The sequence below is a fragment of the Leucopleurus acutus genome (assembly GCF_964270905.1).
Source record: "Leucopleurus acutus genome assembly, chromosome: 8".
Classification (NCBI taxonomy): domain Eukaryota; kingdom Metazoa; phylum Chordata; class Mammalia; order Artiodactyla; family Delphinidae; genus Leucopleurus; species Leucopleurus acutus.
This window is the reverse complement of record NC_139151.1, coordinates 26,320,396-26,335,358: the sequence shown is the minus strand read 5'-3', so window position 1 is coordinate 26,335,358 and position 14,963 is coordinate 26,320,396. Positions and strand designations below refer to the sequence as shown.

General features: G+C 37.4%; 1 protein-coding gene across 1 annotated transcript in view; it reads left to right on the top strand.

Annotated features, from left to right (window-relative positions):
- The window catches only part of GUCY1A2 (guanylate cyclase 1 soluble subunit alpha 2), a gene marked incomplete at its 5' end in the record, with an annotated part of 393,444 nt that overhangs the window by 220,951 nt on the left and 157,530 nt on the right, over nucleotides 1-14,963 (top strand). The window contains one exon of the mRNA XM_082844096.1: nucleotides 14,353-14,496. Coding sequence (XP_082700222.1) covers nucleotides 14,353-14,496 — 144 coding nt within the window. The remainder of the gene's footprint in view (nucleotides 1-14,352; nucleotides 14,497-14,963) is intronic.

Sequence of the window (14,963 nt, the reverse complement as noted above, 5' to 3'; positions counted from 1 at the left end):
ATTAATATAAAATTATTAAAAGAAAAAAGTTGTTAAAATAAAAAAGTAATAATAAAAAAAAGAGAGCAACGACACCAATAAAAAAATCCACCAATGATAACAAGCGCTAAAAACTATACTATGATAAACGTAAAAATCAGAAAAAAGTCAGTCTCATACAGCAAACCCCAAGTCTACAGTTGCTCCCAAAGTACACCACATAATTTTGGCTTGATTATTTGTATATTCAGGTATTCCACAGATGCAGGGTATGTCAAGTTGATTGTGGGGATTTAATCTGCTGCTCCTGAGACTTGGAGTAATTTCCCTTTCTCTTCTTTGTTCACACAGCTCCTGGTGTTCAGCTTTCATTTTGGCCCCACCTCTGTTTGTAGGCCACCCTCAGACATCTGTTCACTGCCCAGACAGGAGGAGGTTAAGTCAGCAGCTGATTAGGGGGCTCTGGCTCACTCATGCCAGGGGGAGGGAGGGGTACAGTAGTTATAATTGGAATGCGGGGCGAGCCTGCAGTCCAGAGCCCCATGTGAAGTTGCAACAGCCTGAGGTGCATGGTGTGTTCTCCCAGGGAAATTGTCCCTGGATCACAGGACCCTGGCAGTGGTGGGTTGCACAGGCTCCCGGAGAAGGGTTGTGGATAGTGACCTGTGCTTGCACACAGGATTCTTGGTGGCTGCAGCAGAAGCATTAGCGTTTCATGTCCATCTCTGGAGACTGAGCTGATAGCCACGGCTTGCTCCCATCTCTGGAGCTCGTTTAGCCAGTCCTCTGCCTTCTGTGAGTTGACAGAGAAGGAATCCCCTCTCCTTGCACACCCCGAAATCATGGTCTCTTGCCTCTTATGCAGGTCCAGTCTTTTTTCCAGACTCCCTCCCCGTTAACTATGGTGCCTTAGCCCCCCCTTCAGGCTGTGTTCACGCCGCCAACCCCAGTCCTCTCCCTGGGATCTGACCTCTGAAGCCTGAGCCTCAGCTCCCAGCACACCCCCTGGCAGGTGAGCAGACAAGCCTCTCAGCCTGGTGAGTGCTGGTCAGCACCAATCCTCTGTGTGGGAATCTCTCCACTTTGCCCTCTGCACTACTGTTGCTGCGCTGTCTTCCGTGGCTCCAAAGCTTTCCCCCCACCCACCCCCATCTCCGCCAGTGAAGGGACTTCCTAGTGTGTGAAAACTTTCCCTCCTTCACAGCTGCTTCCCAGAGATGCAGGTCCCGTCCCTATTCTTTTGTCTCTGTTTTTTCTTTTTTCTTTTGCCCTACCCAGGTACGTGTGGATTTTCTTGCCTTTTGGGAAATCTCAGGTCTTCTGCCAGTGTTCAGTAGGTGTTCTGTAGGAGTTGTTCCACATGTAGATGCATTTTTGATGTATTTGTAGGGAAGAAGGTGATCTCCACATCTTACTCCTCCACCATCTTGAAGGTCTCCCCACCTGGATGTATTTAATTGTACTCAACAAACTTTGGATCATTGAATACCTCTTGTGCCAGATGATTCTCAGCATTTGGTGGGTATGTGCAGGGATGGAGAGATGGTGACTGACTGGAAGTTTTCATATAAAGTTCTGAAAATTATGAATATGTCTGGAGAAGCTTATTGCCCCCACTATTAAGGCAAAACTCCGAGAAAAATTTATATGGCAATGGCTGGAGCTCAGGGTAGTGCTGCTTTTCTCCATTCTGAAGGCTTATTAGCACTTTTTAAAAAATGTGAATATCTGGGTGGATTTTGTATATTTTTAATTCACATCACACACCAGAAGTCTTCAAACTTTGAGAATCATAAAGTTTACCTGGAAGCATGTGAGAATGCAGTTAGCTTTGTCTTATACTTAGATTTTCTTTTAATAGATCTAGGTGGGGCCTAGAGATCTAATTTTTAGTAAGTACTGTCTAGGTGATTCTTATGTGGGTGGTCCTGAATTTTGCATTCAGAAAGCTTGCTTAGTGGACAATTTCCACTCCAATGTAGAAACTGCACAAATTTAAAGCATTTAATAAAACTCTATTGGGCATCCTTATACTTACTGTGCTAGGATTCAGAGATATAAAGTTAAATATAGCTAGTAGAGGGAGAGTATAAACACATACATGCACAAATGCACACACACCCCAAAACATACTGTAATATAGAATTATGTTCATCAAATATGTGTATAAGAAAGTCACAGACCCAGAAGTAGGGAAAGTAAACTTGAGAAAACGTGAGGGCTGGGCTTCCCTGGTGGCGCAGTGGTTGAGAGGCTGCCTGCCAATGCAGGGGACACAGGTTCATGCCCCGGTCTGGGTAGATCCCACATGCCATGGAGTGGCTAGGCCCATGAGCCATGGCCGCTGAGCCTGCATGTGAGGTTCATATTAATTAGGAAGAAAAGAGTTCAGATAACCCAGGACAATCTACAACTTCAAGGTAATCTTTTGAGCAAACTCCTACTGCAGAAACAAGGTGATTATTAAAGAATATGAGATGAGAGCTTCTGGACAAGTGACATTTTTTTCCATTCCAAATATATGGTCAGGAGTCTTTCATCTGCAGGAGCAGGTATCACCTGTAACTTTTTCACCTGGTTCTCAGACCATAGCCTCTCAGGATCTGACAAGATTGTTCTTATTAAAGGAAAAATATGGCCCAACTCCTACAATACCACCTGCTATGTGAAGGGAAATCAGACTACTTTCAGAAGGGTAGCCCAGGGACACACTCAAGGCTATTTTGGTACTAGTCTGGTTAACTCCTACTTCTGGAAATTATCCCTGCTCCAGGGATATTTTTATTACCTTCCACTTATTGTTACACCTGTGCTTGACCAACAGTGATGTTTATGTGCTGGCGTTTCTGCATCTTGGCTCCTCTGGACTGCCAGTGCTCTCAACTTCAATAATGTAGCTTCTATGGCCATGGCCATCACTTTGCTTAACCCAAGAAAATGATGCTAAAGACTGCACTGCTTTCATCTACATTGCTTGAGCATTTGTTTTTGTCAGGGCCTTCCTACTTGCTTTTAATATATGTACTCGTGAGTCATGTTTGAAGAGAGCAAGTATATCTTCAAGAAACACAACCTCAACAACAATAAAAAACTGGGTTCATGCTTGCTGTCTGTGGCAAACTGTTCATCTTCAAGTAGGTCCAGTGGATGTTCCATACCCCTATCACCTCTGCTTGGCCACTGACACCTGGATTTTCATATTTGGCCAGGAGCCTATTTCACCCACTCAGCTGCTGAGTACCTGGAAAAACAGGAATATAAACAGCAGAGACCTGCTGAGTATGTATGAAATAAAGGGGGAAATGTAAAATGTCTCGAAATTTACCCAAGTATACAGTTTTTCCTGGTCTTCTGCTACTTACAAGTTTTCACGAAGACCTTTGCCATGCTCTACCTTTTTATGGCCAGCCTTTTGGATAATCTATGTCCATACCACCAACAATCCTTTTGTCTGGTTTCTAGTTATCAAGTACCTCCAGAACTGTTTTGTGGACTCAGGGTGCCTGCCAATCACTAGAAAACTCCTCTACTGTACCCCTCTCCCTGTCACTCAGGAATCGAACCTAATATAAGACAGGTGATTGGGCTGGCAGGTGTGGCCCAATCCTCACAGCAAGCACAAATATGGTATCCTTTCTGAAAATCAAGTGTTCTTAGCCACAATGACCTCATCATGCCCAGGTGACCAAGTGCTCTGTGAAATGCTAGGAGGGAAAAAGAAGACATTTTTCATTTTTAGGCTTACATCATATTCCAACACCTCTCTTCTCTCTCCTTCCCACCTCCATTTCTTTTTTAAAGACTCTAGGGGCCAAAAACAGAAAGCAGAACAATTAGAAAAGCAGACTTTCTTTTTTTTTTTTTTGATAAATCAATGCATTTAATATAAAATGGGCTCATAAAAATATAAAAGATGAGTAAATGTAAAACATAATTTAGGAATTATTTATAAGTATGGTATAAAAATCCAGAATCCATAAAGGAAAAAAACTGGTACATTTGTCAGTAAAAATTCTAAAATATGTGTGCAACAAAAGTATCATTACAAAGTCAAAAGACCAACAAAATAAGACAAAAAAATGCAAATCTCATGACAGAAAAAGGCCTTAGTATACAAATAATTCTTACAAAGCTCTTAGAAAAAGGCTAATCAAAAATTTGGAAAGTTGGTACAAAACTAGAATTACAAATGACCAACAGAAAAGGAAGACCCTCAAACTCAAAAATAAGAAAATTAAAATGGGAAACTATTTTTAGCTGATCCAGTTGGCAAAGATTTGTTTTTTTGTTTGTTTTTGTTTTTTTATTCTTGAATTTTATTTTATTTATTTTTTATACAGCAGGTTCTTATTAGTTATCTATTTTATACATATTAGTGTATATATGTCAATCCCAATCTCCCAATTCATCCCACCACCACCTCCACCACTCCTGCTTTCCCCCACTTGGTGTCCATATGCTTGTTCTCTCCATATGTGTCTCTATCTCTACCTTGCAAACCAGTTCATGTGTACCATTTTTCTAGATTCCACATAAATGTGTTAATATACGATATTTGTTTTCCTCTTTCTGACTTACTTCACTCTGTATAAGTCTCTAGGTCCATCCACGTCTCTGCAGATGACTGAATTTCATTCTTTTTATGGCTGAATAATATTCCATTGTATATATGTACCACATCTTCTTTGTTCATTCGTTTGTCAATGGGCATTTAGGTTGCTTTCATGACCTGGCTATTGTAAATAGTGCTGCAATGAACATTGGGGTGCATGTGTCCTTTCGAATTATGGTTTTCTCTGGGTACATGCCCAGTAGTGGGATTGCTGGGTCATATGGTAATTCTATTTTTAGTTTTTTAAGGAACCTCCATACTGTTCTCCTTAGTGGCTGTATCAATTTACATTCCCACCAACAGTGCAAGAGTGTTTCCTTTTCTCTGCACCCTCTCCAGCATTTGTTGTTTCTAGATTTTCTGATGATGTCCATTCTAACTGGTTGGATGTGATACCTCATTGTAGTTTTGATTTGCCTTTCTCTAATAATTAGCCTTGTTGAGCACCTTTTCATGTGCCTGTTGGCCATCTGTATATCTCTTTGGAGAAATGTCTACTTAGGTCTTCTGCCCATTTTTTGATTGGGTTGTTCGTTTTTTTATATTGAGCTGCATGAGCTGCTTGTATATTTTGGAGATTAATCCTTTGTCAGTTGCTTCATTTGCAAATATTTTCTCCCATTCTGAGGGTTGTCTTTTTGTCTTGTTTATGGTTTCCTTTGCTGTGCAAAAGCTTTGAAGTTTCATTAGGTCCCATATGTTTATTTTTGTTTATATTTTCATTATTCTAGGAGGAGGATCAATAAAGATCTTGCTGTGATTTATGTCATGGAGTGTTCTTCCTATGTTTTCCTTTAAGAGTTTTATAGTGTCCAGTCTTACATTTAGGTCTTTAATCCATTTTGAGTTTGTTTTTGTGTGTGGTGTTAGGGAGTGTTCTAATTTCATTCTTTTACATGTAGCTGTCCAGTTTTCCTAACATCACTTATTGAAGAGGCTGTCTTTTCTCCATTGTATATTCTTGCATCCTTTGTCATAGATTAGTTGACCATATGTGCATGGGTTTATCTCTGGGGTTTCTATCCTGTTCCATTGATCAATATTTCTGTTTTTGTGACAGTACCATGTTGTCTTGATTTGTAGGTAGTATAAAGCTACTATACTAGCTTTGTAGTATAAACTGAAGTCGGGGATTCCTCCAGCTCTGTTTTATTCCCTCAAGATTGCTTTGGCTATTCAGGGTCTTTTATGTATCCACACAAATTAAATTTTTTTTCCTAGTTCCTTAAACAATGCCATTGGTTATTTGTTAGAAATTGCATTGAATCTGTAGATTGCTTTGGGTAGTATGGTCATTTTCACAATATTCATTCTTCCAGTCCAAGAACATGGTATGTCCCTTCATTTGTTTGTATCATCTTTGATTTCTTTTGTCAGTGTCTTATAGTTTTCTGCATACAGGTCTTTTGTCTCCCTAGGTAGGTTTATTCCTAGGGTTTTTATTCTTTTTGTTGCAATGGTAAATGGAAGTGTTTCCTTAATTTCTCTTTCATATTTTTCATCATTAGTGTATAGGAATGCAAGATATTTCTGTGCATTAATTTTCTACCCTGCAACTTTACCAAATTCATTGATTAGTTCTAGTAGTTTTCTGGTGGCATCTTTAGGATTTTCTATGTATAGTATCATGTCATCTGCAAACAGTGACAGTTTTACTTCTTCTTTTCCAATTTGTGTTCCTTTTATTTCTTTTTCTTCTCTGATTGCCGTAGCTAGGACTTCCAAAACGTTGTTGAATGATAGTGGTGAGAGTGGACATCCTTGTCTTGTTCCTGATCCTAGAGGAAACGCTTTCAGTTTTTCACCATTGAGAACGATGTTGGCTGTGGGTTTGTCATATAATGTCTTTATTATATTGAGGTAGGTTCCCTCTATGCCCCCTTTCTGGAGAGTTTTTATCATAAATGGATGATGAATTTTGCCAAAATATTTTTATGCATCTATTGAGATAATCATATGGTTTTTATTCTTCAATTTGTTAAAATGGTGTATCACATTGATTGATTTGCATATATTGAAGAATCCTTGCATCCCTGAGATAAATGTCACTTGATCATGGTGTATGATCCTTATAGTGTGTTTTTGGATTCTATTTGCTAGTATTTTGTTGAGGATTTTTGCACCTATATTCATCAGTGATATTGGTCTGTAATTTTCTTTTTTTGTAGTATCTTTTCCTGGTTTTGGTATCAGGGTGTTTGGTGGCCTCGTACAATGAGTTTGGGAGTGTTCCTTCCTCTGCAATTTTTTGGAAGAGTTTGAGAAGGATGGGTGTTAACTCTTCTCTGAAAGTTTGATAGATTTCCCCTGTGAAGTCATCTGGGTCCTGGACTTTCGTTTGTTGGAAGATTTTTAATCACAGTTTCAATTTCAGTGCTTGCATTTGTTCTGTTCATATTTTCTATTTCTTGCTGGTTCAGTCTTGGAAAGTTGTGCTTTTCTAAGATCTTTTCCATTTCTTCCAGGTTGTCCATTTTATTTGTATATAGTTGCTTGTAGTAGTCTCTCATGGTCCTTTTCATTTCTGCAGTGTCAGTTGTTACTTATCCTTTTTCATTTCTAATTCTGTTGATTTGAGTCTTCTCCCTTGTTTTCCTCAGGAGTCTGGCTAATGGTTTATCAATTCTGTTTATCTTCTCAATGAACCTTCTTTTAGCTTTATTGATATTTCCTATTGTTTCCTTTGTTTCTTTTTCATTTATTTCTGATCTGATTTTTATGATTTCTTTTCTTCTGCTAAATTTGTGTATTTTTTTTCTTCTTTCTCTAATTGCTTTAGGTGTAAGTTTAAGTTGTGTATTTGAGATTTTTCTTGTTTTTTGAGGTAGGATTATATTGCTCTAAACTTTCCTCTTGGAACTGCTTTTGCTGCATCCCATAGGTTTTGGATTGTCATGTTTTTGTTGTCATTTGTCTCTAGGTATTTCTTCAGTGATCTCTTGGTTATTTAGTAATGTATTGTTTAGCCTCCATGTGTTTGTGTTTTTTACTTTTTTTCATTGTAATTTATTTCTAATCTCATAGCATTGTGGTCAGAGAAAATGCTTGATATGATCTCAGTTTTCTTAAATTTACTGAGGCTTGATTTGTGACCTAAGATGTGATCTATCCTGGAGAATGTTTTGTGTGCACTTGAGAAGAAAGTGTAATCTGCTCTTTTCAGGTAGAATGTCCTATAAGTATCAATTAAGTCCATCTGGTATAATGTGTTATTTAAAGCTTGTGTTTCCTTATTTATTTGCATTTTGGATGAACTTTCCATTGGTATAAGTGAGGTGTTAAAATCCCCCACGATTATTGTGTTACTGTTGATTTCCTCTTTTATAGCTGTTAGTATTTGCCTTATGTATTGAGGTGCTCCTATGCTGGGTGCATATATATTTATAATTATTATATATTCTTCTTGGATTGATCCTTTGATCATGTAGTGTCCTTCCTTGTCTCTTGGAACATTCTTTATTTTATAGTCTATTTTATCTGATATGAGTATTGCTACTCCAGCTTCCTTTTGATTGCCATTTGCATGGAATATCTTTTTCCATCCCCTCACTTTTGGTCTCTTTGTGTCCCTAGGTCTGAAGTGGGTCTCTTGTAGACAGCATATATGCGGGTCTTTTTTTGTATCCATTCAGTGAGCTAGTGTATTTTGGGTTGAGCATTTAATCCATTTACATTTAAGGTAATTATCAATATGTATGTTCCTATTACCATTTTCTTAATTGTTTTGGGATTGTTTTTGTAGGTCCTTTTCTTCTCTTGTGTTTTCCACTTAGAGAAGTTCCTTTAGCATTTGGTGTAGAACTGGTTTGGTGCTTCTGAATTCTCTTAGTTTTTGCTTGTCTGGAAAGTTATTGATTTCTCCATCAAATCTGAATGAGATCCTTGCTGGGTAGAGTAATCTTGGTTTTCTGTTCTCCCTTTCATCACTTTACATATATTGTGCCACTCCCTTCTGGTTTGTAGAGTTTCTGCTGAGAAATCAGCTGTTAACCTTATGGGAGTTCCCTTGTTTGTTATTTGTCATTTTTACCTTGCTGCTTTTAATAATTTTTCTTTGTCTTTAATTTTTGTCAGTTTGATTACTATGTGTCTTGGTGTGTTTCTCCTTGGGTTTATCCTGCCTGAGACTCTCTGTGCTTCCTGGCTTTGGGTGACTATTTCCTTCCCCATGTTATGGAATGTGTCCACTATAGTCTCTTCAAATATTTTCTCGTGTCCTTTCTCTCTCTCTCTTCTCCTCTGGCACCCCCATAATGCCAATGTGGTGTGTTTAATATTGTCCCAGAGGTCTCTTAGTCTGTCTTCATTTATTTTCATTCTTTTTTCTTTATTCTGTTTCACAGCAGTGATTTTCACCCGTCTGTGTTCCAGGTCACTTATCTGTTCTTCCGCCTCAGTTATTCTGCTATTGATTCCTTTTAGTGTATTTTTCATTTTAGTTATTGTACTTTCATCTCTGTTTATTTTTTCTTTGATTCTTCTAGGTCTTTGTTAAACATTCCTTGCATCTTCTTGATCTTTGCTTCCATTCTCTTTCTGAGGTCCTGCATCATCTTCACTATCATTATTCTGAATATTTTTTTCTGAAAACTTGCTTATCTCCACTTCATTTAGTTGTTTTTCTGGGGTTTTATCTTGTTCCTTCGTTTTGTACCTAGTCCTCTGCCTTTTCATTTTGTCTATCTTTGAATGTGGTTTTCATTCCACAGGCTGCTGGATTGTTATTCTTGCTTCTGTTGTCTGCCTTCTGGTGGATGAGGCCATCTAAGAGGCTAGTGCAAGCTTCCTGATGGTAGGAACTGGTGGTGGGTATAGCTTGCTGTTTCTGTGGTGGATAGAGCTCAGTAAAACTTTAATCCACTTGTCTGCTGATGGATGGGACTGAGTTCCCTTGCTGCTGGTTTTTTGGCCTAGGGCAACCCAGTACTGTAGGATACAGGCTCTTTGGTGGGGCTAATGGCAGACTACGGGTGGTCTCATGCCAAGGAGTACTTCCCAGAACTTTTGCTGCCAGTGTCCTTGTCCGTGTGGTGAGCCATAGCTGCTCCCCACCTCTGCAGGAGACCCTCCTACACTAGCAGGTAGGTCTGGTTCAGTCTCCTATGGCATCACTGCTCCTTCCCCCTGGATCCTTATGTGCACACTTCTTTGTGTGTGCCCTCCAAGAATGGAGTGTCTGTTTCCTGCAGTCCTGTTGAAGTCCTGCAATCAAATCCCACTAGCCTTCAAAGTTGGATTCTCTGGGAATTCCTCCTCCCATTGCCCAACCCCCAGGTTGGGAAGCCTGATGTGGGGCTCACAGCCTTCACTCCAGTGGGTGGACTTCTGTGGTATAATTGTTCTCCAGTTTGTAAGTCACCCACCCAGCGGTTATGGGATTTGATTTTGTTTTGATTGCATCCCTCCTACCATCTCATTGCAGCTTCTCCTTTGTCTTTGGATGTGGGGTATCTTTTTTGGTGAGTTCCAGTGTCTTACTGTCAATGATTGTTGAGCACTTAGTTGTGATTCCAGTGTTCTCGCAAGAGGTCATGAGCACAAGTTCTTCTACTCTACCACCTTGGAGCAATCTAGAAAAGCAGACTTTCTAACTTGTTTCTCCTCTTGATTGTGTCCAGATGAAGAGAGGGAGGCTATCCAGTAAGGTAGACTGTCAGAGTTCTCTGACTCTCTACTATTATGCCCTCCCCCCAAACTCCCTTTCACAAGTTCTACAAAGTTCAGGACTATGGGATGGAAGGACTGAGGTGGTCATGAGTTTCATGGGGCAGAGATTATTTACTGCCCAGTTATGTGCAGTGTTCTTGTAGGGTAATCCTAGCCCCAGTACCACCCTCACCCTTATTTATAACACACACATTCTTTCCTCCCCACTGTGCCCAAATTTCCAAGAAATTTCCCAGATAATTCTTGAACATTAATCTGGAGGGGAGGGAGAAGAAAACATGGGGATGAGCTTCTATTAGAAAGTATAAATAAATTATTTTAAGTAATAAATTAAAGCTAAAATAAAGTAAATAAAAAGGGTGAATGCATAACTCTAAGAAGTTTATTTATACCACCTTTATTTCTTGAATAATGTAGGGAGTTTGATTATAAAGTGTTGAGAAGATATACTGAGATAGATTAATTCTTTAAAGTTTGATAAAAGCAGGTATAATAATATGTGGGGCAACAGTTGTTACATAATATTTTTAGTATTTAAGCCTCCTCTTTATGTTCAGAGAAGGATGTAAGGTTTTTCTGACATTTGCATAAGCTCTATCTTTTTCATTTCCAAGTTTAGTTTAGTCATCTTTATTTTTATCTAATGTCATTTAAGAACAGGTTGGAGGTACTGAAAATAAATGAGATGCACTATTTTAGATGGTGTCTATTAAAAAAACACTGAGACAATTATAAAGGAATTCAGACCATAGTCAACTTTTTGGACAGTTTTTTGGTAATATGTTTATAATGTCTACTTGTTTAACTCAAGGAAACAGCCTCAAAAGAAATTTAACTGATATATAATGCTTTCACTTTCCCTGCTCCTTTTGAAGCAAAGTTGACATAAGTTTGAAGGGAATACACTAAAGTTTCCACATGTATTCAATTCTGCTAAATTTGTGTAGACCTGACATTTAGATGAAGGGAGAGGAGAAAAGAATAGAGCTTTAATGGAAAGCTGCATTACTAAGGTGTTTCATCCAAGATTTTCAGGTTAAGATACTGAATATATCTACAAGGAAAGAAAAACATCTCAAGGATGTATTACTTGCACTTTACAGACATCTAGCTGTTTGAAAATTTCTAAGCGATCACATATTCATTCATGTTCTCATTAGTACTATTCACCAGATATTTCTGATCCTTCTCTGAGCACAAGTTTGGTTGCATTTTCCCATCTCCTTTTTGTTAAACATGGTCACGTGACTTGCTTTGACGAATGAATCCTGACAAAAAGCCATATATGTCACTTATGGGAGGAAGCTTTAAGAGCTAGTGTATAATCAGAACCTCTTTTCTTCTGACATGGCAACCAGCTTCAGATGAGGAGATTCTATTGGCACTGTCCCTGGAGTGAAGAGATGTGGCACAATGTTTCTCTCCTCTACCGCAATCCCCTAACCCCCATAAATATGCAACATGAATCAGAAAAAACCTTTGCTATTTTAGAGCATTACGATTTGCAGGTTGTATTGTTACTGCAGCATAATCTAGCCTGCCATGATGACAACAACATATTTTAGAATTTTTTTTTTTATGTCGGGTGTTTAAGAATAAGTGTGAAAATTCCACATCTTAATCTATGGGGTTTTTGCTGTCTATTTCTTACCTAGCTCTTGATCCTATTGTTTCTGATAGCTAGTCTGGATTTAAATATTTGGAAACTAAATGTTATGTAATCTTACAGGAATGGATTTTAATGTGAATTTCTTATATTTATGTTGTGTACTTAATTTGATTTTTTTTTTGTCATTTGCTAACATATTGGTCCATCTTCTCCATACTATTACATTATATATACCTAAGGAGAAAGTACAACATATAACTAACTAATCTTTATATATGCCTGTGGTACAAATTCTAGAAATACACATTTAGTGGTATTCAATAAATTTTTACTTAAATGATAGTGGAGTTAATACTGATGAGAAGTTTGATAATGATAGAGACTCCAAGAAAAGATAATGCTCCAGGAACATGCATGTTCAGAGTGACTGGAGTGCAGTTCAATTTATACAAATAATTAACTGCTTATGTGTTCTAATATTTGAAAATCAGAAGTTAGTTTCAAATTATATAACTAACAACATTCTAGATGTTTTAATTGTATAGAAATACAAAAGTATGAGATAAATCTGAGGTTTAGCAAAAGACATTGTGTTTTTAGGGGGAAATGGTAAATGACCACATTTCAGACGTTTGCTATTTGCTGGTTTTCTTCCTCAGTGAGAGATTTTGGTGGAAGTATATTTTAGTATTTAGAATAAAACTTTTGCTGACTCACATTGTATCATCTTTCTGTTCTTACCATACAATTTTAATTTACATTTTCTGGCCCCAGATAACAGATCCTGAAGTGAAGATTTGGAACTTCTTGATAGGTCTGAGTGTATTTGAATCATTTTTGATGCATATTTCCTGGTAAGATTCAGATAATCATTGATAATTTTGGCATCTCTAGTTTCATGACATTCATAAGTGCTGTCATCACATTCCCTAAATTTGTGCTCACAGAATTTAATGCAGAGAAGCTTTTTAATATTAAAGTGTTAGGATTCATTCACATGAAATTTAATTATTGCTGTTAAATCTTAACTAATAGAATATTTTGTAATTCTTGTTATATTTATGATAGAAGCATCTCCAGTAATTTAGAAGCAATTTTTTCCTACCCAGATCTACATGGCACACAGGTCTACATGGTGCTCATAAAATAAATGGGGCAAATGAGCAACTGATTAGAATGACTGTTATTGTAATCATAGTTAAATATGGTTGATTGTTTATTCATTTGATAGTTATTTATTAAATAGTTATATTTAAGACACTATCATGAGCACTATGAGTACAGACATTAAAATGACATGATCCCATTCTTACAGAGCTCACTTTGTAGCTGTGGATACATATTGATTATATATTGATACATATTGATTATAATCTATGATGAATGCTATAATATAGACGTGTGCTGTTGAAACAGAGTAGAAGAAAGGATTAGTTTTGCTACTAAGAACTAATGGAAGGACCATGGAGTGATTCACAGAAAAAGTGATATTGGAATTGGACATTTAATACAATAGTTCATCACTTTTTTCTAATTAAAAATTAGACCTATTGAACATAATCACCATATCTACCTTGGATAATTAGAAAACTTTCCTCTAGAAATGAGTTGTGCCTAACTTTTATACCATGTTCTATGCTTTGGAATTTTGGAAGTTTTATCCCTGGGTAAATATTGAAAATATTTAACAATCACAATAGCCATTCAGAATGGTTGCTGACATGGTATGGAAAAACTCTTGACAGTGCCTGTTAACTCTTTAATTGTAAGATTATGGATGGGTTTCTGTGCATGAAGTTCTCATCTCAAATATAACCAATACTAGTTTCTTCCATTTAGGATATTTGTGAGGATTAAATGAGATAATGCATGTAAAGCAGTTGATGCAATTAATGGTAGAGTGTATGAATTCAAGAAGTGTTACGTGTTATAATTATTAAGAGTAAATAAGAATAGACTAGACAACAAATTACAGATATATCAAAAAGTGTGACACCTTAAACTAACACAACATTGTAAATCAGCTATACTTCAATTTAAAAAATAAAAATAAACGCTAAAACGTGTGGAGTAACTGGGAGAAATTGCAAAAAAAAATTACTTTCCAGTGAAGGTCTACTTGAAGGTTTGAAGGAGATGAATGTCTTTGTAAAAAGTCATTATTTGGAAAATATCCAGGCAAAACACTGACAATTCTATTTTTGTGAGGGATATATTCTAGTTGTTTCTGATTTCAATGATCATCTATGGTGTTAATGTTGATGAACAAACAGGTCTGGGGTGACATGTTTTTGACTCTGTATTTTTGACATGTATTTGACTCTGGCTGTTTGCAAACTCTTTTATGATTATACTCTATTGTCTGATTGCTTGATTTATTGATGTTTTGATGATATGTTTTCCAGTAACATTTGTGATTGCAGATAAGTATTTCAACTTTGGCTCATTATCATACATTTGCATTTGATTTGTCTGACTGCTGCAGGTGGAAACAATAGGTGATGCATACTGTGTTGCTGCAGGGCTCCACAGAAAAAGCCTCTGCCATGCTAAACCCATTGCTCTGATGGCCCTGAAGATGATGGAACTTTCTGAAGAGGTGCTGACACCTGATGGAAGACCAATTCAGGTAAGCCTCTCAATAGTTTTGTTTGAGTAGTAATGTACCTTTAACTGAAGAGGCAAGAAATTCCCTTCTGAATTCTACATACTATAATTTACAGATCTAGATAAGCCAGTTGCTCAAGAAGGAGGGATTACTAGAGATAACTCATAAACACAGGAAATGAACAAATGGAATATGACCCAAAATAGGAAAAGTTGTGTGGAAGACAAATTACTATGGGGACAAAAAAAAAAAAAGAGTGCTAAAGGATTAAACCAAGGAAGGAACCTGCTGTCAGTGACCAATTCAACAACACCAAGCAACAGTGATGGTGAGAGTCAGTTCTGAGAGATAATCCGAAGAGCAAGAAATAAGAAGCAAGAAATTGGAGGACCTGAACAACTTCCTATGGATAGTGTACAGGTGTTCTTATGAAGCCTTAGGTCTCAGGGTTACTTCTTTTTTTATTTTATTTTTTTACATCTTTATTG